The sequence below is a fragment of the Tachysurus fulvidraco genome, chromosome 12 (assembly GCF_022655615.1).
Source record: "Tachysurus fulvidraco isolate hzauxx_2018 chromosome 12, HZAU_PFXX_2.0, whole genome shotgun sequence".
Lineage (NCBI taxonomy): Eukaryota > Metazoa > Chordata > Actinopteri > Siluriformes > Bagridae > Tachysurus > Tachysurus fulvidraco.
This window is the reverse complement of record NC_062529.1, coordinates 15780733-15808270: the sequence shown is the minus strand read 5'-3', so window position 1 is coordinate 15808270 and position 27538 is coordinate 15780733. Positions and strand designations below refer to the sequence as shown.

The 27538-nt window shown below is 40.1% G+C and overlaps 1 protein-coding gene across 1 annotated transcript in view; it reads left to right on the top strand.

Moving 5' to 3' along the window:
• The window catches only part of dph6 (diphthamine biosynthesis 6), a 65145-nt gene that overhangs the window by 24822 nt on the left and 12785 nt on the right, over positions 1 to 27538 (top strand). Inside the window, exons 6-12 of the mRNA XM_027171983.2 lie at positions 5528 to 5589; positions 5827 to 5921; positions 6022 to 6115; positions 9364 to 9487; positions 11611 to 11736; positions 13171 to 13300; positions 13473 to 13647. Coding sequence (XP_027027784.1) covers positions 5528 to 5589; positions 5827 to 5921; positions 6022 to 6115; positions 9364 to 9487; positions 11611 to 11736; positions 13171 to 13300; positions 13473 to 13647 — 806 coding nt within the window. The remainder of the gene's footprint in view (positions 1 to 5527; positions 5590 to 5826; positions 5922 to 6021; positions 6116 to 9363; positions 9488 to 11610; positions 11737 to 13170; positions 13301 to 13472; positions 13648 to 27538) is intronic.

Genomic DNA, 27538 nt, shown 5'->3' with positions numbered 1-27538 from the left:
CTACGATCTTGTGTCTCTACCTGCTGTCTTCCCTCTTACCTTCTCTCTCTCTCTCTCTCTCTCTCTCTCTCTCTCTCTCTCTCTCTCTCTCTCTCTCTTTATGAGATGGGCTGATGATAAAGAGTTATTGTTTTCACTAGTCTTTGAGAGCATTATCCAAAGGATGAACAAGCTCAGCTCTATGCACAAGATGCCTTTTTTTTTTTAAGTGTTAGTCATCATGAATCCAATTTTCCTTGCTTTTCTTTCTGAATGTAGGGATTAAATCTGAGCTGTCAGCCTACAGATCTCCAGACAACGTGCGCGAGGTAGATACTCGCCGCTCTGACGCTATCTGGAATCTCACAGACTTTCATTTGGTCCTCTATAACAGCGGAGCAGATTCCTAGCAGATTTAGATTCAATTAAAAAAAAAATACATCACCCAAGAAGGGCTGTCTTTCTGAAGTAGGTTAATTATAGCTGTGTGTATTTTGTTTGTGAGAAAATAAGAAATTATCCAAGAAAATAAGAAAATGATCTGAAGTGATCGAAATGAACTTGAATGCTGTGGATTGTTTGTGTTTTTCAGTATTTTTGCAAATCTTCTTTATATATGTTGTCTTATTTATTAGTACCCACTGAAAATGATTAGTGATATTTGATGTGTGATTAATCTCCCATTGCATTTGGAAAGTGAAGCTAAATTTAACCTTGAGTGCTGCCATCGATGTTCATTCTTTTTTTCCTTCTAAATTCCATTTGCTACATCCTACTATTGTCTCCACTGAAATTTGCGCCATAAAAGTCAAATTGGAGCCCCTTTCTCTAGGGTTCTGCAAACATCGACGCTTTCGAGTCCATTTCAGTGCAGCTCAATATGCTGGTTTGAAAGTTCACTGACTTTAATTGCTGTTTTATAGGCTCCTGGCTGAAAGCCTTTTAGAGCCAGGCCGTTTCTTTTGGGTTTCACTGGAGTGCTGTCTGTCTGAAGTGCACCGAGGCTGTGCTGCTGGCAGATGAATTGAAGTGGGCTTATTTGCGTTTAATGTGGCATAATAGGCTGAGGTAATTGGCTTCAGGTCAGGTAATAACAGGTACAGAGGAGAAAGAGCAAAGCAGTGCGAATCTCACATGAAAGGAGCAGGAGAATTGAGATGTATACAGTATATCACCAAGCACATTAGCCTGACTTTCTCTGATTGGCAGTTATGGTGTGCAGTGAACTTTAATGCAATTGTACAGCACTCAGTCTGAACAGTCCGGACCAGCACTGACAGTGTCTGGGTATCGAACCCGCGCCGCAGCAATGAGAGCTCGGGATCCTGCTGACGGACCACATTGTGGCTTCAAACTGTAGGACAGTAAAGAAACAAAACTCCTAAATGGCAACATAATAAATGTCTGTATAACTAATTACAAGTCTGAACAATGACAACAGCTACCTTTACATGTGTAACAGTTGTGGTTTGCTTCAGACTGACAAGTTCATGCTATAAGTTATGACTAGTGCCGTGGAGATGATTCATAGCCGATTTGAATCTTACACCAGGAGACACGTTAGCATTCTCAACACATTCTCGAGTTTGAGACGTGTCATTGTTGTGCTAATCTCCATTAAGTCGTGATTTTGCAATAGCAGGAAACGAAAACACAGTATCAAGAAACTCTATGATATTCAAAGAAGCTTTTTTGAAAATGACACAGATTTGACACAGACGTGTCATTTTGACTTAATCACAGCGGACATTCTCTCTTAGATTCCTTGAAGTTGAACATGAGTACAGCTATCGCAGTAAGTATTACATGTGTCTTCACTGGTAGTTTAAAAGAAGAATCTTCTGCTAACCATTTTACCAATTCATTTAGTTCAATTCAATTAAATTTTATTTGTATAGCACTTTTAATAATGGGTATTGTCTCAACGCAGCTTTAGGGTGTGATTATAAATATACAGTCTGACAATTGTGTATTGATGAGGAGTTTGTTCTCAAAATCTACATGTAGTCGGCAGCTCCTCAGTTCTTTGGGGAAAAAATACATAAATCAAGCATTTTGACCGCACCAAAAAAACACCTCTGTGAGGAAATGCTTAGAACAGAGAAAGTAAATAAAGTCTACACTGAAAAATCCTTCTCTTTCTCTATTAATATCTAGTAACGTAGCTAGTCTTTGGTCTGGTCAGCTGTCTTTTACTGAATCTTTGACATAAATGAGTGACCGAGGATCTGCTACAGAAGTCCAGTTGTTTTATAAACTGGACTTCTTGTTTTTTTTATATACATTTATCAGCTTTTCTTCAACTTTTTTTTCTATGAATTTGTTTCAGTAATTGAAAATATGTCTGCCATTAATCACAACCTCAGGTCTTTTTAAACGCTTAAAATGCAGTGATCCTTCGTTTATCGCGGTTAATAGGGACCGGAACCCCTTGCGATAGGTGAAAATCTGCGAAGTAGGATTGGCCCTAAGTGATGGTCATCATCTTCCTCTTCCTCTTGGGCTCACAAGAGGAATCTTTCGCAGGGGCACGGCGCTTAGGAGGCATTATAAGGGCTTAACGAAAAGTTAATTTCGAACACAATACGCAGGACACAGTTGACAGCATGAACGAGAGTGGCGAGATACAACAAGGGAAGAAGCTGGGAGAGGATGCGATGATCAGGTCAGATCTCACACCGGGAACCAATCATGTGCCTTGTCTGAGTTGCTGTGGGTATGTACAAAGCCTCTGAGAGATTTTCTCTCTTTGTCTGGCATCCTGGGAAACCGTTTTTATTTTTATTTTTCAATGAATATTTTTGAAAAATCACTGAGGCCGCGAAACTTGAACCGCGAAACGAACCGCAAAGTGGCTGTATTTCTAATCAAATCAAATTTTAATTTCATTTTTCACAACAACAATCATAAACACATACACAATCGTACCACATGGTTTTTATGGGGAAAAAGATTTTTGAGGAGATTTTCGAGTGAAGATTTAAAAAAAGTATTAAAAGTGAATCTGAAATTGAAAATAAATAAATAAATAAATAAATAAATAAAAATAAGAATAAGATAATAATGAAATGAAATGCAATAAATACAATACAATAAAGTGTGAAGCTGTACAAGTGAAAATAAATAGACAAACTTCATAATCATAAAATAAGTATCGATATGAGACTATTGAATAAGGTGTTAAGTGTGCGAGTGTTGTGCGGTTACGGTGGATTCTGCAACGTGAGAGTATAGTGTAGTGTTTGTTTCTTGTTTATGCTTTGTACCAAGGTGATGACATCACAATATAACATCACAACATTCAGAAACAAAGTCTGTTAAAAGGTTTTTGAATGAAAGGTGCTGGTTTGGAAAGTTTTTGTCAAATTGTTGTTACTTACTGTAGCAGAAAGTTCCCAGAGGTCAGAAACATCCCGGTTCTCACTTTGTCACGAACTCAGCATCAGACATCATGAACAAAATTGTTTTGCAGCTGTTGGGCTAATTAGAGTTAGCTGGATAGCATCATGCAGGAGGTTGTGTTAACAGATAAACACTGGAGAAAAGAAAGTCTTAAAGTGGAGTTTGAGAACACTGGGTGAGGATATTGGGAATTGGACCCCTCTTGGGAAAATCATGGTGGGTGTGTTATCTGTTCAACTGCATTACTGTCAATTACTTCAGTTTGTATTTAAGTGCCTTTTAAATCACATTAGTAGCAGTGAATATCACTGAATTTCGCATCATGTTTTATTTAAGGGAACGATCTTAATGAACATATTAAAAAAGCCACCCCGCGTAGCAAAATGAAGCCAATCATCAAAACTTGTTAAAAGGGCATGTCTAATTAAAAAGGTTATTGAATTTTAATGGTGTTCCCCTTATTACCTTTGTGCAGGGTTAAGATGAGAGAGGAAGAGGAGATTAGATATTCTCATACTAATTACGAGCGGAGTGCCTCAGGGGTACGTTAGAGGACCCTACTCCTTTTCCCCTGTTGGCGCTCTGCTGTTTTCCTGCAGCGCTGCAGCATTTCAGAGTGCTAGAAGTTTCAACTTTGATAGTATGCTGCCTAATGCAAGCATTTTCCCCAGAGCCTAGAGTCTGACCTCACAGCAAGGAGGCGTCATCATCATCATCATTATTATCTCTTTCTCATTCTCTCTCTCTCTCTCTCTCTATGCACTTCACTTTACTTTGATGGAATACATCAAGTAACATTTATAGAGTTTTACTAAATAATCTTTCTTTCAGTTTGTTGTGGCCTATGAAAACATTTATACCAGTTTTACTAAAAGATTGATAAATAAAACTCAAGGTGTCAGACAAAAGTGTTTCATAAGCTTTCTTTGTTACTCACAAGGACAAGGTATGTGTGTGTTTTGTGTATCTTTTTGTGTCTGTGGTATGTGTATGTGTGAGAGAGTGTTTTTCGGGGTGTCAGTGTGTGTTCAGTGTATCTTTAAATGGCTGTGTGTGTGAGAGACAGAGTGTGTTTTTGTGTGTGTGAGAGAGAGAGGGTTTTTCAGGGTGTCAGTGTGTGTTCAGTGTATCTTTAAATGTCTGCGGTTAGTGTGTGTGTGTGAGAGACAGAGTGTGTTTGTGTGTGTTCTGTGTATTTCTCTGTGTGTGTGTGTTCAATTCAATTCAATTCAAGTTTATTTGTATAGCGCTTTTTACAATAGACATTGTCTCAAAGCAGCTTTACAGAACATAAACATAGAGGGTAAACATAAGGAATAATAAAAGAAATAACGAATAATAAAAGAAAAAGAATTTTGTGTGTGTATGTGTATGTGTGTGTGTGTGTGTGTGTGTGTGTACATGTCAGATATGTTTGTACTTTGATGGCAGTGTTGTAACTGGCCTGCACTTTCCTGAGCAGTAGATACTGGCTTGAAGTACACATGTATTTGTTTATCAGTCCGGACGACTTGTTTACAACAAAAGGGAGATGAGAAGCAGGCAGGATGGTTGCACGCTGAGCACATGAGCTGGACAGAGCATCTCAGTTATAAGAACAGATTATTATGGTTCTAATTTAACACTCAATCAAGTTAACACTCAGATGCTTTCTGAGCATGCTGGGTAAAAAGCCTCTGGTGAAACTGTACAATAGTTTTTACGAAGTATTTAAACCGCTCCATGCATTGATCATTCTCTCACTCCTATTCTGCTGTTTATTGAGCACATGTGTGATCCCTGACTCATTTGCCTGTGCCAAACTTAAAGGGGGGGAATACAAATAAACAGGTTCTCTCTCCCCGATTACGGTCTCAGAGGAACCAGGCAGCAAACACACTTCTCAGTGAGACTGAAAGCCGTTAACCTTACTCAGAGAGATCTGTGTACACAATTTGCAAAGTCAAATAAATAGTAGCTGGAGCCAAGATGTGTGTGTGTGTGCACGTGTGTGTGTGTGTGTGTGTGTGTGTGTCTGTGTGCTTTGTGTATGAGTGTGTGTTGTAGAGAGAGGCTGGGAGAGTGCGAGACAGACAGAGTCAACACAAGCGCTTTCTTGCTGTCATTTCTAATCACTGTGCTTTGTCTATGATTTATATGTTGGCAGGTCTGGATCCTGGAACACATTTAGGAAAGACTCTGGCTGAGATGGAACCCTATCTGCATCAGGTCAGCATACACACACACACACACACACACACACACACACACACACACACACACACACACACACACACACACACTCAGATATTTATATAACCATCCACAAACGCTATTTATCATCCCTTTATTTGTATGCCATACATTTTGGTCACACTCCTATTGATTTTTCTCAGATTTTATTTAATCCCAGTTGATTTTGTCACTGAGATAATGTGGTATTATTGTACACATTGTTTCGATCAGCTTTCAACGAAGTACGGCGTGCATATCTGTGGCGAAGGGGGCGAGTACGAGACCTTCACCACTGACTGTCCCTTATTCAAGAAAAGGATAGTCATGTGAGTTACACACACATATACACACACACACACACACACTTGTCTTTAGACTACAAAACAGCTTTGTGTCAGCTTTGTGCTAATGTGCATGTTGTTGCAGTGATGCGATGGAGACGGTTATACATTCAGATGACGCCTTTGCCCCAGTCGCGTACCTGCGATTTACACAAATGCACACAGAAGACAAAACTACAGTGAGTGATGCCTTACATTAGTGCTTCCTTAAAGCGGGGTCCATACAGCAAATTGCCCTTTGATACTCAATTGGCTATTTGATTGGACAAATGATTTAAATGAATTTCATCTAAAACATCTTAAACCTAATGTGGTCTGTTTGCTGCAGAAGTGAGTGACGTGACGTACGGCTAAGTACGGTGACCCATACTCAGAATTCGTTCTCTGCATTTAACCCATCCAAAGTGCACACACACAGCAGTGAACACACACACACACCATGAACACACACCCGGAGCAGTGGGCAGCCATTTATGCTGCGGTGCCCGGGGAGCAGTTGGGGGGTTCGGTGCCTTGCTCAAGGGCACCTCAGTCGTGGCCGGCCCGAGACTCGAACCCACAACCTTAGGATTACGAGTCAGACTCTCTAACCATTTGGCCACAACTTGCCCCCCCCTTTTTTTTTTTTTAAGAACCCAAAAACACAAAAATCATGGGCTTGATCCAGCTCCTTCTACACACACAGAGTTGAATCAGATCCCAGGAGATAACGACAAGTCAAATCAAATCAAGAAGCTTTTTATTCGCATTTTAATTACATATAGCTGATGCAATACATAGAGAAATGAAACAGTGTTCCTCTAGGCACAAGAACTAAGAATTAAGGGCTGAAAATAAAACGAAGGAGCTTGTGTGCCAACAGTACAAGACAAAAGACAAGGAAAGAGACTTACTGTGTAAACAGACAGTACAATACTGTACATGACAGATAAATAATACTGAACAGTATATAGACTGTGTGCTTTAGGTTGGATAAGAGTGGTGTTAAGTGTGTTGTTTTGTAATGTAGAGCTTCACTGGGCTTACAGCTTTGGCTTATAGGAGGATCAAACCTTTTCCTCCTGGATTTTTGGTCCTTGATCTCAAAATTTCTAGTTTAAAATCTCTTTGGCTTCAATAAAGAGCCCAAATCTTTTTGTACACATTTAACATATTGTTATATATCTTATGTTTATATAGTTAGATGTTAGTCTGTATTTTAGGCCCTTGTTTTTTTCTTGTTTGCACTTCTGCTTGCTACGTTATAAGTGAAAGAGTTAGTAATGAATATGCAAACATTATTATTTTAATTATTTATTATAAAATTATTTATAAATTATTTTAGTTACAGCTCGATATTTTTCCTTTTGAATATGTAGTAAGTTATACGTTCGAGTTATAATATTTTAGTAATGTTGTTTTTACTGTTAAACCTGCAGCAAATCTGTTAAAAGTCCAACCATCTGGGATGATGTTCAAAGCCATCCACGTAGAAAAGAGGGAATGACTTTGAGGCACTAATGAGAACTAACTCCAGAGGCACATGCTCTTTTATTTTTCTTTCATGCCTTCTCATCCATGTCTCTGAAACTGCCTACTTTGACATATGCAATATTCACCGCAGCCTAAAATTAGACTGGTGCAACACACACGTCTGCTCGGATGAAGACCCTGACATGGGCATGTGAAAGCTCAGTGGCTACATGTAGCTCAGTGTTATAAGGAAGCTAAGTGAGGCAGAGAGGAAATAGGATGTGTACGTAGGACCGAGGGACTGGTTTACGTTAACACTGCGTGAATTGATCACGCTCGCGCTACATCATTCACTCCTGTCATCAGAAACTTGTACAAAAATGTGAAATTTTGATGAGAAATTTAATCTTTTTATAAAATATACACAAAAACGTTTCATAAATCTGACTAACCAAATATTATTTATTTTTAAATGTAGCATTCATACTACATACAGAATGTCTCACAGGTCATATACACTAGAAACAGGAATAATAAATACTATATAGAAAATATAAAATTGTATTTTCTGAAGAAAGCAAGACACATAAATATACGTATAAAATGACTTGAAATACAGTAAAAATTTACACCATGAGAATAAAAGGTACGATGTGACGTCCTTTCATAAATAAAGATTATGAAATCTATTTTGGGGGAAATAATCAGCTGTAGCGTGGTAACAGGGTCACTTCCCACCACCCCATCATTGATTATTTTGCTTTAACGGTGCAGCATTTAGTGTTTTATTCTTTACATGATGCTCTGGTGGTTTAAGGGTTATGTTAAGAGTTGTAAGCTTTCCAGCAAAGAACTAGGGACTGTAGTACCCTTATAGGTGTGAACAAGTGAGTTTAGTCGTGTTACACACACCATAAAGCCTTCCATAGGGAGCTGACCTGATTAGCAGCAATACTGCATGGTGAGATCGATAGTCTCAAAATAGCATCATAAAATGACACTATCTGGGGCTTTAGTGTGTTTAGTGTATTTTTTTTTTTCTTTCATTTTGAAATTCCAAAATATATGACAGGTGTGAATTTCATATTCAAGTAAGAGCGAGTGAGTGTGTGTATTAGATCACGGGGTGACGAAACACCAACCTTCAGGCTTTTTGTGGTTTTGAGGGTTGTAGGGATGAAGAGGGGAAATCTTTGAGGCTAGTTTCAGATTTTAAAAAAAAAGAAAAAAAAAAGCTAGCCTTCAAGGGTGGTTCCTGCAGCGTAGAGCTGGGAGATTGCAGGCCTGGTCCAGAGGAGTCAGAAACACTTTGCATCAGCCTGACAGATTCACACTGACACCACACTCTGGAGGAAAGAACAGCGGCCCGGGAGGGGGAGGAGGAGGTGGAGGAGGAGGAAGGACGCTGGGGGGTGGGGATGCAGCGTGTGCCCTCAGTTAATACTAGTCAAGCTCTTCTCTGTGCAGCTCAGAGAGGCTGGAGTACAATTAATTCGATTATCATATGGCCAACTGCAGGTGACAGCAGGGGATTACAGAGAGATGAAATATTTATTGCTCTGCATTTAGTAGACTTTCGTCAAGCATTACACGAAGGGAGGGGCGAACGTTTTCTCCTCTTGTTTGCAGTCTAAAAGAAAAGAATACGGATGTCTAAAAGTAAGTGGATTTTTTTTTCTTGTGCTTTCTCGAGCACAAGTCAGAGCTTTGGAGTGACAGCTGAAGTGCATTTAAGGCATCAAAAGAGCAAGCTGTCACCTATTACTCCTGAATAAGCTCATTTTTTAAGCATATTTTTCATATTCCAGTTTCATGTTCATTCACCTTCCGGTTATTTGTGTCTGGCACGTCAAAAAAAAAAATGACACACACAGAGCACATGCCGGGTTATTGAAAAACTAATTACATAGGCATAGAGGTTAGCTGTGTTTGTCTTCCTTCTGCCTGATTTATTCCTATTTGGACTGTGTTTCAGGGCTCCACGGAGAGCGCGCTGCCCCTCACTAGCTGTCCTTGCCGAAGCGCCATCGACATGATGACTGAGGAGACGGCCTGTGCTGATAAAGCCCAAGACGTACAGGAAGAATTTGCATCAAACGGTGACCTTAGCTGTCACTCTGAGACGTGTGCATGTTGTGTGTGTCATGTGCTTCAGGGTACAGACACGGCTCGGGTTCTGGTTTAATGCGCATCATGTTTCATTATGGTTATTTCTTGGCTTTTCTATATAACAAGTGTTTTCTGATTATCTGTAGTGCACATCATAATACACAGAGTGTCATCTTTTCTTGTTTTTAAAGCTTTCTGTGAATAATACAGTCTCAAATCACACTTATAGTTAGTTCAGTCTGTAAGTGGAATGTTTTGATTGCTTCATTTTGTGGCTGTGGGTTTTGCTGCAGGTTCCTTTAGAAGATGACGTCTTGAAATGAATTAGTCACTTAGTATTTATCCAGGATTTCTAAAACTTGTATTTTATAGCTCGTTAGTCTAATTCATTAAGATGCACTTCTGCATTTGCAGCTACACGATCAGTATTACGTGTACGGTTACCATGGACACAACTCTCTGTGCAGATTTCTGTACTGAGAACGAAAAACTTCAAACTCAATTTTAACAAAAGTCTCATTAGTAAACACACGTGAACACGGAGGGGCATCGGTTTCTCCCACGTGGATGTCACGACACTTCAGAGGATAATATTAGTAATTGGATCAGCAGAAATATTCTTTGCTGTGTCTCATCAAGACAAGTTAACAGTTAACTTGACCGTTTCCTATTTGTTATTAGTAACACTGAGACGTACTTAACATAACAAATTGTAATCACTGACAAATCTGAAACAACACTATGCAAAATGATCAACGTTGTGCTGTTAAAAATAACTCCGCTTCATGTTGAGCTGAATTCACACCACTGATTATTTCCCTCTAAAAGCATGCCCCATCATGTGTTTCTTTCTTTTACACCATCAACCTGTCATCGATTCCGATTCTTTATTTATTAAAATACGACACATTGTGCTTTAAACTGTTTATACTTTCTAATCTAATGTTGGTTAGCATCCATGAGATTCAGTTACATTCAGTTATAGCAGGTATAAACAGCCATGCCATCTATAGCCTAGCTTCATTCCCTCTCTCTTGAATTTAATACAAGTCTCTTCAAGATTTCTGGATTTTGTATTTATGGAAATGGACACAAAATATCTGTGATATTCAGAGGAGCTTGCAATTTTTTTTTTTTTTTTTCTTTTCACAACACACCTTCTGCCTCTTCGGTTCCTGTGTGTGGAGCATGAGTACAGATGTCACAGGAAGTACTTACTGTACATATGTGTTTTCACTGGTAGGAGTTTACAAAGAAGAATCATAAGCAGAAGCTTAAGCAATTTTAGCAATTCAGGTAGTTTTCAGGGAAAAAACTCAAGTTGCATTACAAATTATTAAGAAGCCACATCAAGCGATCACAAAAAAACTCAGGAGGTCTTGTAATAAAAAACAGGAGGTCTTGTAATAAGTAAAAAAAAAAAAAAAAAATGCAGCTTATCATACAACATACAGAGAAACCAGAAAGCGCCAAGACTTTCACATCATGGAAAACTTACAGGTCTTTACAAAACTCTGAAGACTCCTTCAAGAAATGTTATATAAACATATCATTAATATAGCAACGATTTTATTGGTTTGATGATGTTATCAGTGTCAGATTAGGTACAACAAGGGTGTGCAGTCTTATCCACAAAGGCCCTTTATTGGTGATGTTTTTCATTCCACACAAGCAGGAGCCAAACCTGATTCCACCTGTTCAGTAGATCTTGGCTTTCATTAGCCTCAGGTATGGCTTCTGCTTGTCTGAAATATAAACCTGCCTCCACACCATCCTATTCTGGATAAAATTGCCCGCCACTTGTGTAGAACTTCGACCGTACGGGTTTTTAGATCAAGCGTTTTAAGAAAAATCTGTGACTGGAGTTACAGCTGGCACTACACACAGAAATGCTGTTATAGAAAAATAACAAACACCTTCAGACCAATCAGATTTAAGAAATCAACAGGACAATGGTATAAGAGATTGTGACCTTGTCGTTCAAGGTAATCACAAGTGCACTACAGATGCATTAAATAGAGGTTTGGTTGAACTCTGGGACACTAGAGTGTATAACATGTAGCGTGGTTTTGTTTTATTTATTTGTTGTTATTTTTTATTTTATTTTTTCCAGAGTGTCAATTTATGAGCTCAGCCAGAAGTTCTGCAGGCTATCAGTGGATCGCTGGAATCAGCGGCCGTTCCTCCGAGCACACGGATATCCAGAGTCAGACGCAGCATGCCTTCACTGTGCTGCAAGGTAACTAGCTACAGTTCCGGCTCACAGATCCAAAAGTCACAAAAGATCGCCTAGTGTGGCAGTTTTAAGCTTGGCACATGGCACAAGCAAGCACGATCCTTTCTCAGTAAATCCAGCCTGGCATAGTTAGAGCAGCATCAGGAGCAGAGGGTTTGCGATTAGTCTTATCAGAGGTGAAGTGGAGAATAAATGAAGGCAAAAAGACAGAGTAGTTTTCTGCTTCTGGATATGTTGCTGGAGTTTCTAGGGTTTTTTTCTAAAGCTCAACCCGACTCGAAACAATTTCACACTGCAGACAGCAAATAATCCTTTGTTCCAAAGTCACTTTCATACATTTTTCCCCTTGTTGTGTTAGCAAAATGCACTTTTAAGAGGTGCGTCTGGCCATAAGTGGCTGCTTTTTATTCGCTCATGCCTTTTAAGCGAGGGTGCGAGCACAGCGTGTGTCAGGGACCCTGTCCATCACTGTACAACCAGTGCGCGTTCGCCAAACGAGGACAGACACTTCAAATTAAACTGGAAGAATGAAACTGCTGCTTCAAAACACACACATGCTCTCACACACAGGCAGAAGAGTGCTTGGCTTTTTTTTTTTTTTTTTTTTTTTTTTTGCCTGCAGAACTTTTAAAGTGCAGGCTTTCATATAAAAAAGAAAAGAAAAGAAAACATTTTTCCCTAAGAGAGGCATAACATGAAAAGCATATTTAATGTTTATCGTCGTACATTCCAAACAGCCTTCACAGTATTGAGACAATATTAAACAGGTTAATATTTAATGACTGTCTTTGTGTGAGCTCACTGTGTGAAGTACAGAGAGGGGCTGCAAAGGGAAAACAAACTGGATGCTCTATGAAATTATTACAGGGATCTAGGCCTTGCCTCAAGACTCAGTAACAGTCTTCCTCGCTGTACTATTGTGCCACGAAAATCAATATTTTAGATCTCAATATTTTTTTCTTCTCACCTTCTAGGTTTTATATTCAACCAGAGATTAGACATGTGATGATTATTATTTGCAACACAAATCTAATATTTTTCTGTAAGGAATTATGGTGGCAGCATTGGGGCTCAACGGGTAGCGTCAATGTCTAACCGATGGCTCTATGGTCCCCTGTTCTATTCTGAGCTCAGGTTACTGTCTGTGTAGAGTTCTGTAAGTTCTCGTCATGTCCATGTGGGTTGTCTCTGCCTTGTCCGGTTTCTCCCACCATCTACACACATGCTTATAGATGGACTGTCGAGTCAGAGTTGCCCAGACTATGAATTAGTGTGTGGATGTGGATGGGCTTGGTGCCCCATGGACTGGCGTTCAATCTCGAGTGTATCCCAGCCTCGTGTCCAGTGTTCCCGATATCTAACGCAACCCTGAGCATGATAAAGTAACTAACGAATGTAAATGAATGATGAGTTATTACAACATGTGTTTGTTGGTAGGAGAATTACAGAAGAAGGCATGGCAGCTGAAGCACATTGTGCTGGTTCACTTGTATGTGAGAGACATGGAGGACTTTGGGAAAGTGAACGCTGTATATCGCCTTTTCTTCAGACACTGTCCTCCAGCCAGGTAAAGCTGATTTCACTTCATTAGAATTTTGGAGTCATTTGAACGTTATTAATGTCTTTTTGCTGGTGTAAACGTTTGACAATACTATATTTCACTTCTCAGTCAATAAAGTGTTTATCTGTCTATTCAAGTGGCCTATCTGTTTATTAATCCTAGTTCCTCCCTTCTGCAGGGTGTGTGTGCAGGCTCGGCTGCCTGTGGGTCATCTCTTGCAGATGGATGTGCTGCTTCACGACTGGTCTGCGGCTCCTGAAGAAGACTGCTTCCAACACAGAGACACGCTGCATGTGCAAAGCATATCTCACTGGGCGCCGGCTAACATCGGGCCCTACAGCCAGGCAGTGCAGGTAATACTCTGTGACTGTATGATCATTAATCTCCTCATGTTCTACTTAAAGTGAAAGGAGGAAGTTCTCTGTCTGAGGTATGTACATTGTATATATTGTCCAAAAGATGCACTCAGGATAGGGAGGCAAAAAAATATATAATAAATAAATAAATACATTATTTGGACTGAACAGATAATGTGTTCTTGACTAAAACAAATACAGATGCAAATAGAATGTGTGCTATACAGTAAGTTGTTGGTTTTTTTTCCAGTCAAATTAGTCCACTGGTTGACCCAAGTTGAGCGGCAGATTTCCTCTATCCTCCATCGACTATGGACTGTGTTGACCTCTGCCTTCTGGCTGTAGATTGAGAGCAATGCTAGGAAAGTTTGATCTGTTGCTTTAACTCTTATCTTTCCCTGATTGTCTTCCATCATTCACAGTGTGCTCTGTCCTCTTCAAAACATGATTTCATTTTTTAAAATTAAACGAAATATCAGACTAGAAAATCGTACCATTATTTCAAGTCAGTCATCGAGTAGCACAAAGCATTCCCCTCATGGAGGTGAGATTATGAGTCCGTGAATCCTGATGAGAACCGTCTGTGGCCGGGAGTCCCGGCATCAACGTTGGCTCTGCTCGCTGGGTGGGACGGATAGCATTACTCTCTCCCTGTGGTCATTCAGAGCGACGCTAGCTAGTCGTGGGTGTCTGTGAGCTCATGTAGGTGGAATTACACCAGTTGGTAGCTGTTGTGTGATGGGGTGTGCTGGCTCGGGATATGGGAATTGGCAGGTGATCAAAACAGGGGGGTGGGGGGGAATCATATGGGCACTGTAATTAATTTGTTGTTACAGATTTTGTGAATAGGAAATAACTTCTTTTTCAGCCAGAGCTAGAAATCATTTATTTAGGCCACGCCCACTTCCAGCTCAAACCAGAATACAGATATTTGAGGCATTATACAGACACAGTTGTGTAGTATAGTGTAAAATTTAAGATCATCAGAAGCATACATGTGTACAGTGGAAAAATATATTTCATAGTGCATTAATCTATTCTGTGCATGTGTGTGTGTGCGCTACAGTACATTTGTTGTCTAATATGAGCTTTGCCGTATTGTGTGTTAGGCTTTATTTGACCTTGCCCTTGCTTTCAAAACCAAATAGTTAATGGAACTCCAAAGACTGATGCAGGAAGTGTTAGTGTGGTTGCACGCATGGCTGGCACTACTGTTTACCCATTCAGGGAACAGGATTAAACTTGTCAAGTTACTGTCAACAACACAAGTGTCCATCTCATCACCGCAGCCTTCATCTCTCTTCAACATTCTCCCATGAGTGAGAACATGTGCACCACTTTCACCCCCACAACCAGATCTGGTTTCTCACACACACTAATGACACGGTCACTGTTGGCCCATAATAAAGCCACACAAGAAGGTCCCCTATGTTATCGGTGGGTTTGGGCTTTGTTACTGTAAATCTTTACCCAGTCCATATAAACACATTGATCAGTGTGGCAGAGTTCTGTAATCACCGTAAAACTCGATGTCTTGTCTTTCTCATCTATTCATTTCTGTTGACGCGATCACGGACAACTAGCATAATCGAGCGATTCAACAACTCAATCATGGGTAAATGTGCATTCTGCACCCCGTCGCGGGTAACATCCGATGCTCCGTGTTACATTTGCTAAATTGGAAAACTATATTAACAATGTCCTAATGCAGTAGACAGTTTCCCATATTGATACAATTACCCCCTTGCTGTGCCCATGCAGATGCGATGCCCCCCACGTCGCAGTCTTAATGAGAAAGAGTGTTTTGGTGCTGATGGTGCAAGCACAGTTTTTTACAGACAGCTTTTATGCTGCAGAGTCGCTGAGGGAATTGCACTCGCAGCCCTCCTCCTCTGCCCAGAAATAATTAGTGATTAATTGTTAAATCCCATTTAAAGGAGAGGAGAATAGCTTAGCTTAGCTTGAGTGCTTTTCAGCGTTGCAATTATTTCCCCTAAAATGTCATATTTTTTCCATTGTTCTGTCATGTAAAGATATTTCGTAGGCCGAAGGAAGACTTTTTTTTTAATTGCATTATTTTAAAAAGGATATTAAGAGTTTGCACTAATTGGCTTTATTATGAATGTCCATGGCACTGTACTCTGTTGTGCAGATCATTTTGAGTTCGAGTTCTTCTTAATGCTAAGCCTCATGCTGAAGATGCGATGGCTCACAACGTTCCTGAGAGACGAACTGTTCAGTCGTGTTAAGCCCTAGATAGATTTTGTGCTGAACTATTATTCTGATTGCTAGGAGTACGGTCATGTTTGGCCGTGTGACAGATTCTTATCAGCTTTGATTTAGGAAATCAGTTAACCTTTATATTGTTGTTTTGTATTGCTCCAGGCACCTTTAATATGTTTTGAGATCATTTAGATGATGACCCTGAGGCAGGGAAGAAAAAAATCTGCTGTTTGTTTATGTTTTTTTTTTTTTTTCCTTCTATCCGTTATACCGTTGATTAGGTTCTCGTTTCAGGTCAGGTTTTACATAATAATGATGATAAAGTTAATGAATGATTTTGAGTGCACGATTTTCTTTTTTTTTATCGTCATTGTTCTGAGCTCAGAGCTTCCAGCTAGTTGTTCATAATTTGGTTTGTTTTAGATGTGAATGTTTTGTTGATCAGTCAGTAATGGAGTAATTGAATATACATATTAAGATGTTAGGAAATAGTAACATGTTTTTTCCCGATGTGTATACATGAGAGGATACGGCTACAAATTTCACGTGATCAGGGGATTTATAAATATGAATCAACACATCCCCTGTAGAATTGTTGGGCTGCTTGATCGACAGTGCAATAGAAGGATTTTGCAGTGGAAAAAAAAAGGGAAAAAAAAAAATCAATTTTCCCTCATAACACACGATTAAGCTTGCATGTTGACAGATGGTTCGAGTTGACCCTTCATTAACCAAAGTCTTAGTTAACAGCATGAGTCCCAAATTGCCCACTGAGGCACACCTTTAAACTCTACTGCTTGATGTTCTCTAGAACCTCATCATGAACTCAATCTACAGATTCAAATTTTCTTCAGCATCCTATCAATATAAGACCAAACAAAAGCAGGTTTGTGCTGAAGGTGCAGCTGCTGAAACATAGCCGAGTGAAAATCATGATGAATGCCATACCAAGGGACTGAACCCTTGAAATTCTATTTACTAATCCAATTTAAAGTCTAGGAGAAGACGTAGCTGCACTAGGTCCTGTTTGGGGAATACGTGTGCTCTCTTTCTCCATTAGGAGTGACAGCTTATTCCACGCAAACCTCATGTGGACCAACAATTGGATTTGCATTGGATTTTGGAAAGTGTCAAAATGGGCCGCTGCACAGTTGGGAACAGTGAATCTGACGTCCGCAATTAGTGTCAAAGGGAGGAAGTGGCCTCTGCGGTGATACAATTTGAATAATCTCCTTACGGGGGTTAAACATATTAAAACAATGAGGTGGGCTGTCTGACCTGCTTGTTAGGAAGATCAGAGGTCATGTTCAGCAGCCATGAAAAGTGTGACATCTAAAAAAAATCTCTATAGGGTAGAAATGAATAAACTGGTCAGGGATGATGAAATCCATCTCCATTTACAGAGAACAGGGTGAACAAAGCTGCGCTAAGGGCTTGTGTACAATCACATTGTGTCATGGCAATGTGAAAACCCATGAGACCAGCAGTGCAGAGATCTTATCTAAGGGTCTGGGTAATCTTCAGTGGGAATACTTTAGTTTGTCCCTTCCACACATACTTAAAGCACATCCACAAAGAGATTTTCCAAACAACAAGACATCTAAAGCTTCACCAGGTCCAGAGGGTTCGAACACAGAAGTGTGGTGTGTACAGATTAATTAAGACATTTACCTGCATTTTTAATACAACAAAATTAATCCCATAAAAGTGAGCAATCCCAGAGGAGGTGCTCATCAGCCCCTGACGATCTTCCATAGACATAATCTATTAAAACAGTGCTTTTATCTCACCTCATCCCTGTCAGATTTTATGGATTTTTTCATAAACACGGCCTATACTTCATAAATGTCTCAATTTTCTAGTCTATTAACATTACTTCAGAAGCAGTTGATAAAAGAGGCAGGCATGCGTGAAATAATGCACCAATAATATGAACTGCTGGAGGCTAGAACAGTAGGATGGCTCTTCAGCGATCAAGACGAAACAACGCAAGGATGCTATCAGCTCGGATAAAAAGAACAAGCTGTCACTGGAAAAAGGAGGAGGAGGAAACAGTTGTGGTGGTGTTGGTTTGAGGAAATATGAGCTTTCTTTCTTTCTTTCTTTTTTTACAGGTTTACTGCAGCGTATTCGAAAGCTAGACCTACTCCTGTCTCACCTCTATGCATGTATTTCATCAGTAGCTATTGTAACTATTGTAGCTCTTCCCTTTCCACGTTGTTAGTTTAGACAGAGCGAGAGAGGTCTGTGTTTTGACAGACGAGGAACGCCGTCATTCAGAAACGTCCCCTTACTCATCACCTGGATGGGAAACGTTTTCTAAAAGCATCATGTTCATACTCTTTAGTCACCCTTCACCTCAAAATACAGCTGAGCTCGTCACTCATGTTCACTGACACTTTAAGAAGTTGGAACAGAGTGGAATGCAGTGGGACAGTAGCCTAAGGAATGGAAATACACACCCAGCACCGCCCCCTTCCTGGCCCTGGGCCTGGATTCACAGACTCCATTAACTTGGTCACCGGGTTCGAGCACACTGACTCACCTGAGCCTGGCTAAGGGTCTGACCCTTTGTGTTGTGTACGCTCCACGACCGCGCTGGAGCTGCTCGTCGTCATCCACGCATCCTGACGATGACGTCTTATTGTCCTTATGTTTCTCCCTTCACTGGGATCAGAGGACCAGAGACTTAGTCCTCTGGGTTAAACTCTGGATTGTTTGTGGATCTGTTTGTTACATTAATTTAGTTTTTATTTTAAAATAAATTAAGTAAAAAAGGATCCGTTATTGAGCTGTTCTCTGCTTTTTCTGTTTTTATAAAATATTTTAAAATTGGGTAAATCTGCAGAAATGAAATTTTGGGTAAATAGAAGTTATTCTTAAATAATTCTTCAGTTTAGCACCACAGTGAATCTATGATCCGCAATTGAGCAATATGAGACCTTTTAGTGTATATATATATATTTATGAATGCAACAGACCTAAATGCATGAATGTAGATCTTTTTTTTTTCTCAACAGCGCAGTCCAAACACAGGTTGCATTATTCCATGCATTCCAGTGGTTTCAGTTAAGTTTCTGCTTAGATATAAATCTTAAGTCTATTCAACACCCCAGGACCAAAAACACTCAATCAATCACTGAGTTGCTCTCTTTAGGTGTCAATCATGTTACCTGTCAATCCAGAAACATTTTTTCTCTCGCTCTCAGGCATTCTAGCCTGGTCATGTGCTGTTTGGGTGTGGCTTCAGAAAGAACACACAACGAAAGAGCTGGATTTGTTTAAATATATGTAGCTATAGCAAACTAATAGAAAAATCACTGACTGCACACTTTAATGTTTGGAAAAATCTATTAACATGCTGAACCAGATTGCGGCTACGGGTTTGTCTAATGCTGGTATGTTTTGTAGCAGGGCAGTGGACTGGATTATGAGAGGACAAGTAATTATTTATGCACTTCGTTGACACCATTGAAGGTGAAGCTCAACAGCAGCAGTCATGTGGAATCATATGCCGTGTTACATGCATTAGCTTCTGACACACGCCATCGATAGGGCTGGTATTAGTTTGTAACTGGCATGGACACAGGAAGGACCGAACCTGTCAGAGAAGATCGCCCGCTCCTGCCGTACACACCTTCATTAATAGAACTGCCTTGACAACTGAGCCTAATTGCCTCTGAACACCTCTTCATGTATTATAGGTGCTTGACTATCTTGGTTCATGCCCACACATACACACGTTGGAGTGTGTCAGGACAGTGACCATCAGCTCCCCCCCACCCCCCGAACCTAGCAGAGAGGATGTTTTCCTTTCAGGTGCACTCCCTCAAGCTTATTCCCTCTCCACTCCCCCTCATTGCTGTACTACTCTAAATACTGTTTTCATCAGTAAAAAGCCTCGGCTCGGAATATACACAGACAGATTGATTTGTGCATTTAAAATTCCGTGGCAGTAATGGAGGCTTTAATGTGGATGAATGTGTTTACACTTCCGTTCGGTTGACAGGTCTCCGAGGACTGTCACACGGCGGTAACACACAGCTAAAGCGAGATGCATGGCAGTGGCACTGCAAAACAGGTTCCACCCATCACAGGCCAGTGACAAATTTTCATATTCAGGGTTTCAGGAGACAAGCCCAATTTGGAGGACGTGATTTAGGCAGAGAGTATTCAAATTCAGGTGGGAGGGATGCGTGGATGGATGGATGGATGGATGGATGGACGGACAGACAGACAGATGGGTGGATGTATGAATAGATGTGTGGATGGAATGGATGGATGGATGGATAGATGGATGTGTAGACTGATGGGTGGATGTATGGATAGATGAATGGATGGATGGATGGGTAAAGAGGTGGATTTTATCCCACACACAAAAAGCAGCATGCACTGTCCAGTTTGATCACGATTCAAAAGAGGACTCATATGACCATCCTATTACTATGGAAACGAGGACATCTTTCCCTGTACGTCACTGTTTGTGTCCAAGATGAGAAGCCAAATCTGACAGAACATGTGGGCAAGAGACGCGAAGACGCACAGCCAAAGAGAGGCTCGAATTCAGTGTTGGACAAATAGGGTGAGACATGAAAGGTTACTCCAGTGAATGGTCAAAACACAGGTGGATTGGCCTCCATAGTACTTTTGGAAGTAGGGAATTTGTCTCGTACCGGTGCCGTTTGACTCTTTTATCTTCACAATCTATTTTTAGGCCATTTTCTCTGCTCCTTTAAACGCTGTAATCTCACCATTCCTTTATGTGGCGGCTGACAGTAAGTGCCTTCAGTGAAACATGATCATTGGGTCTTCATGCAACAGTGGCCGAGCATTGCAGTTTTGTCTTAATTTATTAAGGAGATGTTAGTTTTTAATGGCAGTAGCTAAAACTGATGGCTCAATGATATTAACATTTATGTTCCATTTACTTTTGGCCACTCGTGTTGTCATTAATTTCTCATTGAGGGCTTCGTTTGAGTTGTAACTTTGAACCTCGGCCATTCATTTTTCATTATCCATTGTCATTTCGGCCCATTCTACAGATATAAAAGTGTTGTGGATGAGTAATAGACAATGTCTCGTTTTAAGGAGCACAACGTTACGTTTTACAGAGATTTATTATTCATATAAGTTCCAGGCGATAGGAACGTCACTGTTGACATTCTGTCGAATAAACTTTAAATGTACCGATCCATGTATATATTCAGCCATATGTAATAACTAAATAGGTAATTAATGTATAATTACCAATAAAAATGATAGAAAACAGAATTTTAAGTATTTTGGAGAAATAAAAATATGGAATAAATATTATACGTATGCATGTATTTATTTATGATACAATTTTTTTTATCAAATCAGTGTACAAGCCAGACACAACTTTATGCCATGTCCATGAATTTTAAATAAAGCAGTAATCCCATTCAGAATTATTGAACCCAAGAAAGTTGCTGATTTACGAATCATCGCAAAAGTCAGCATTAACTGTTAATATGAAACCAATAGCGATTAGATCATCACCCTCAGTGACCAGATTACTTTTATTATGAGTAAATACTAATTCATGTAGTAATGATTTTATGTAGGCAAAAAACGTTTTGTAAAGGTTTAAGTGATCTGGGACCTGCAGAGGGAGCATTGTGCCTTGCTTTCATGCAGCCATACTGCCATCTATTGAAATATTGCAGAATGACAATCTGCTTCAAAGGGAAGGTCTCTGTGTTTTGTACTGTTTCCTTGACTTTCGTCTTGTTTGCTTGTAATATTGTTGAGGTCGTCCTCATGCTGTGAGAAGTGCGTTCTAGGGAACATTGAGTGCACTTAAGGATTTCCTCACGGTGCTGGGAACTCCCACTGGCCAGGTTGATGCGTGAAATGTGTGTGTGTGATCATTACTCATGGTGTAGATATGTCAATTAAATATAAAATTAAATTAAAAGTCCATTCTGACTTGTGGAGTTCTCTTTACACTCAGGAGCTAGGCACTAGTGAGGAATGACTTTTATTTATTTTCACCCAATTCATGATCACGATATTACGCTGTTTTAATAATTTAACTGGAGATGAGCCAGCGAGTTTGTGTCTGAACAAGGGGCTAAACAGTGCTGCTTCAGCATCATTCAGTCAGACAACATGCCCCTCAGCTGATAGTGCAGATCCCTCCCCGCACTCTTGAATTAGGGAGATTAGAGGCAAAGCGCATAATGCAGGATGATGGAATTTGTCATCATTTGCATTGTCCTGGAAAGATCAGGTTTGATAGAGCGGCGCATTGAGGAGCGTGTCATGTCCCACGGGCAGGTCATAGAGGAATCTTGGCAGAAATGATTTTTGCGATCTGTGCATCAGTCGTAAAAGCCTCACAACCAATTTGTCAAAAACGCAGAGGTCGAGACAGTTCGATGGCGGCGTTTTGCCTTAACACAAAAAGGAAACATGCCCTCATTCTCACTCAGACACACTGCCTCAGAGGTTGTCATGTTATCCATTCTTATTGACTAATCATATTCTTTTTTTTTATCTTCAGTTAGATCAGCAATTTTTTTACATGAACGATAACACTGATATATAACTAAAAATAGAATAAAATGAGACAATAGCATTGAAACATCCCTCTTGTATAAGATGTGTCAAATCAGCTTTATCTTCTTTATCTGACCTTGTTATACTCCAAACAGCCCATAGATAAAGGAGAGCAATCAGCATAAAGTTGACAAAAACCGACATGACAGTGTTACTTATCCGAGCTGGCATCTCTGGAAGTGGGCATGTCGAGGTCAGACAGCCGGGGAAGCTGGGTATTTACAACTACATGCAGCAAGCAGTGAAAAAGAGGCCAGTGTCATCACAAACTCACCAGCTTTCTCAGGCTACCAGCTCGCCTACAATCATACTTCACATCTCCTTCCTAAATTTCACCAAAGTGTATTTTTATCATGCAGCTACATTCGTAGTGGTCGTAGTTTAAAAAAAAAAATACAGGAAACGCTGAACAATGTTCCTCATGGCCGCTACTGTTTGTGCATTTCGCGTTGTTATTTATGTTGTTGTTTAACACTGATATTGTGTGACAGTTGAGCATATACGGGTTATGCTTGCTGGAGAGCACAAGCTACACAGGAAATGACAGAACAGAACAACAAGAGAAGACTTTTAAAGCAAGGTTGGGGTGTTTTGAGATGCGGGTTCAAAAAGAAGAGTTTGAGCCTCGGCTGTTTTGTATTTGTTTAAAATTAGGTGTCAGAGGATGAGAATTTCCTAAGGGCATAACTCACCATGAGCCCATCAGTGCTCATCTCCCATCTTGAAACAGGATTCGGTTTGAATGCATTAACGGCTGAAGGAGCAGATAGACGCCAATCCTATTCGAGATGGAATCGAAAATCTGAACCGTGTTCCAGTGCACAAATTGGTTGCATAGCTATAAACTTACTGGAAAAATAATTCCTCATTTCTATAAATACTGTGTATGTTATATGGGTTTAATTAATGGGTTTAAATGCTGCTTCACATAAGTTGACTTTTACACGATTATAACGCTGTCCACTATGATATGAAGACAATTTCTGATCAAAGTGCATTTTAACTTCTTACCATTTAAAAGCGTACACAAGACTCTGTACTGTATCTTTATTTGTTTAACACTTGTCCGTATCTGTATTCTGACCCTGACTACCTTAGAGGAACAAATTCTTTGCACAGCCAGCATGGTGTGTGAATTCTGGCTCTGACAGTTCCTCAACTTAAGCTACATCGCTTAATTCATAATTGATCTCAATTAAAGATGAGCACTTTTTCCTTCTAGGAGTATTTTCTATAAATATATAAAATTTCAACCATTATACCTCTAAGCTACTGTTGTAGCACTGCAGCTTTCTGTACATGAATACAGTCTTTGTTTGTACGCTGTGCTTTATATCGAACAGTAAAATCCTCCTGCTCTGGCAGCTTTTTTTGTAGAAGTGTCCCAATGCACACTTCTAATCTTAACCCGACACCCTGTGAACATTACTGCCTGTTCAATCCGAGTAACGTATTCATGTTTGGTTACATTCCTAATACGGCAGTATCGCATGGTTTGGAGTGGTCAGTCAGTGTGCACACAGTTTTATGCCCCTGTTGCTTGGGTTTAATTATGCATGAGGTTTCAGTGGCAAAATGAAACCATTAGCATATCTTATAGTGCGCTGATGTGTTTTTTCCTCACCATGCCCTTGGCTTGAGAGAGTAAGTTGACTGATCATCAATAGCAGGTCACTTTAGCCAGTATGGTCCAGGCTGTTGTCTGCCAAAATTAACACGCTCAGCAAAATCTTTAAGGTCACCTCCACTGCCTTTTCACATGCCGCAAACACAAATATGTAAAGTTGTTGTGCCTCGGAGATTTCAGAAGCCAACAATTAAAATGCTCTGAGTGTATTGGAGTGCTGGGAGATGTCATACGAGGTCTGGGTGCTGCCTCCAAGAGAACATTTACATATGTGTTAGTGCCTGGATCCCAACAGAGACCTTGGGGCTGCCTGACCTTTTGACATGTCATTGGCATTATGAGAAGTGATGGTGTTCAAGCCAAGGAATAAAGGTCGATAAAGCATGAAGCCAAACCACCCATTTGATTAATGCTAAAGAGGCCAGCGTGCACCAGGATGGGGAATTACTCTCAAGCATGGGGTAAATTATTGTTGTTGCTTCATTGAGTTGCTTGATGCATTTGCAACTATGATTTTTAGATAATAGTGTCAGTATTGCAAATACAGAATGCATCAGTTTAGTGTGCAAACTTTCAAACGGAGGGAGAAAATTATACTTGTAAATGCAGCCTGATTACTTTAGTGCTTGGAGCTTCAACTACTTAAATCCTTCCCATTCTTTCAGCACCATGTGGTCGAATGCATCAGAAGTTGATCATTTTGAAAACCACCGGTGGTTATAGAAAGTTAAATGAAATATGCAATTGTTTGACCCCTATGAATATTAATAGCCTCCCCGTGCTCTATTAAAAATGCATGGGCCGTTGTGACTGCTGATCAGGTTTTGGACGCCAATGCAAATTGGACTGTCTTTCTTGTCAACGGGGAAGATGAATAATGTAGTTGTGTTGTATATCCAGCGACACACCATTGGCAGTCAATTAACAAGTTTGATTGGTGTGTGAACTCATTCTTTTGAACTGCTAATTTTATGTAAATAGTATTCCTGCTTGTTCCCTTGCTCTTTCTCACTCGCAGGTTTGCTCTGAAAATTCGTGCCCCACCCGCTCAGCCCGTAGTAACCTGAGCTAGGCCCTTAATAATTGATCATTACACACCTGCCTGCAAACCTATGGGAGGGTTTTTGTTTTTCGAACAGTCAAGAAGTCTTGCTCTAACCGCCTTTTGATATTCAAATCAACAAATAACAGCCATTTTTTTTAATGTAACGTTTTTTCCTGTGAATTCTTTTGAGCTCCGGTTCTACTGAGAGCTCCTCACCGCATGTCCAAACTGATCCAGCACTCTGTGCCATGTGATTCCACTTGATGGCTCATAAATGGAATGCCAATGACAATTTGTTCTTGATGTCTCTGTGACGTGCTTCTAGGTTACGCTGGTGTAGATCTATTGCTCTTGCGGTTTTGCCAAATAATGCTCGCAGGTAAATGATCCGATGATTGATCCTGCCGCTCGTAAGCAGTGCTGCACCCTCTCCACCACCACAAAAACCACCCTCCCCACCCCAACCCCGTCTCCAGCACTGCCTCGGTAATTTGGAGCAGCAGAGGCAGATGCTGAAGATTCATCAAAGCTGACAGGTGAACCCAGGAGCTAGGAATCTTGGGAAACCCATTTCACTCTATGGAAATTGATGTGACTATTTCCCCCCTCTGGCACAGCACTTTTTTTGTTGATCTGTTGTTTTCAAATTAGATTTCCACCTTTGATTTTATTACATGCACCCACTTGTTAACAGTAGCATTTGCAACAGACAGCTGAAAGGTTAAGTTACATATGCCGATATGTCTGACTTTATATTAAGATTTAGTGTTTCTTAGACTTTGCAGTAGCTAAGGAATATTTACTTTATTATTTAACACGTCGTATCTCGACCCAAACAAATGGGGTGTCTAAGTCTTTACTAATACGGGATCCCTAGACTTAGGCTAGTAATCTGTTTGGGAAATGCGATGCCCATGCGCCTATGCTAATCGGCTAAAGACCTTGTTTCATGGGATGTGTCAATTGATTTGGTCTTCTATGATCCCTACAGAGGTCACCATTCTCTTTGCCCACATGCTGATAAATACTTACCCCAAGCTCCAATTAACACCATGTCACCTACAGCTATTTACCCTGACCATTATGCTCAGGCCTGAGTTTCATTTGTTCATCCCATATGTCTCTCAGGGCCTGACCTCCCTTCTGCTCTTGCATACCTTATAGCATTGATCACATGGATTTTTACAGCCAGGATTACTGATCCAAGGAACTTCCTTTGTCAAAGTTTCTCGACTAATTATCATAGTCCTAATTGCGTTTATCAAGTGTACACACAGATAGACAGATGTTTTGCTGGTGTGAAATTGCTGCTAATGTAGTATTCTGAGTGTGACCTGGTAATTGATGTTGTGCTATTCTAACACACACTCTTTACCAGTGTGTGTTTTTTTTATTCCTTTTTTTAGCATCCATGTTTAATTTGAAACACTTCAGCTCTAAAAGGTTCAGATGGTTTAATAAGATGGCATACACCAATCAACCATAACATTAAAAACACTGAATAATATCAACTAGTTTGTTATCCTGGCACCTGTCAAGTGATGTAATATTCAGCAAGTGAACAGTTCTTAAAGTTGATGTGTTGAAAGAATGAAAATTGTACAAGTGTAAGCATCTGAGGGACTTTAACAAGGGAGAGCTAAACGACTGAGTCCCCAGTATGTTCCCAGTATGCAGAGGTTAGTACCTACCAAAAGTGGTAGAAGGATGACGAGACAACTGGTGCAACAGCAACATGGTCATAGACACCCAAGGCAAACTGATGTTTGTGGGAAGAGAACTGTTAATGTTGGCTATGATAGAAAGGTGTCAGAACAGCACAGATGTTAGTCACAGAGTGTTCAGCATGCCCATGCTGACCCCTGACTACAATCGATAGCACCTACAGTACTATGGGCATGTGAGGATCAGAACTGGACCTTATAGCAATGAAAGAAGGTGACCTGGTCTGAAGAATCACATTTTCTTTTAAATCATGTGGATGGCCAGATGTACTGTACATGAACACCAGGATGCACAATGGGAAAAAGACAAGTTTGCAAGGTTCTGGAACTTTACCTCTGATGGTTTTAAAACACTTAGGTGTTTTTAATTCTGTTTATATGGTCGAGCTGCCAGACAGGGACTGCCATAAAAATCCATGTGAAAGTTATTATAGAAAAAAATTATGGATTGCTGACATTAATATAAACCTTGCAGGAAGTTAATTATAGAATATGAATTGATGCCTTCTGACCAATCAGAGCTGAGAATTCAGCTGCATTGTGGTACTGTATAATTGTGAATATTTCAGAACAAAGAAAGATTATAAAGGTGGAAAAGCTTATTATTATTTAACACAAGAATACACAATAACTGCACTTGTGAAGTTAAAGAAATCTGTGCACTCTCATAGACATTTTATAATTCTA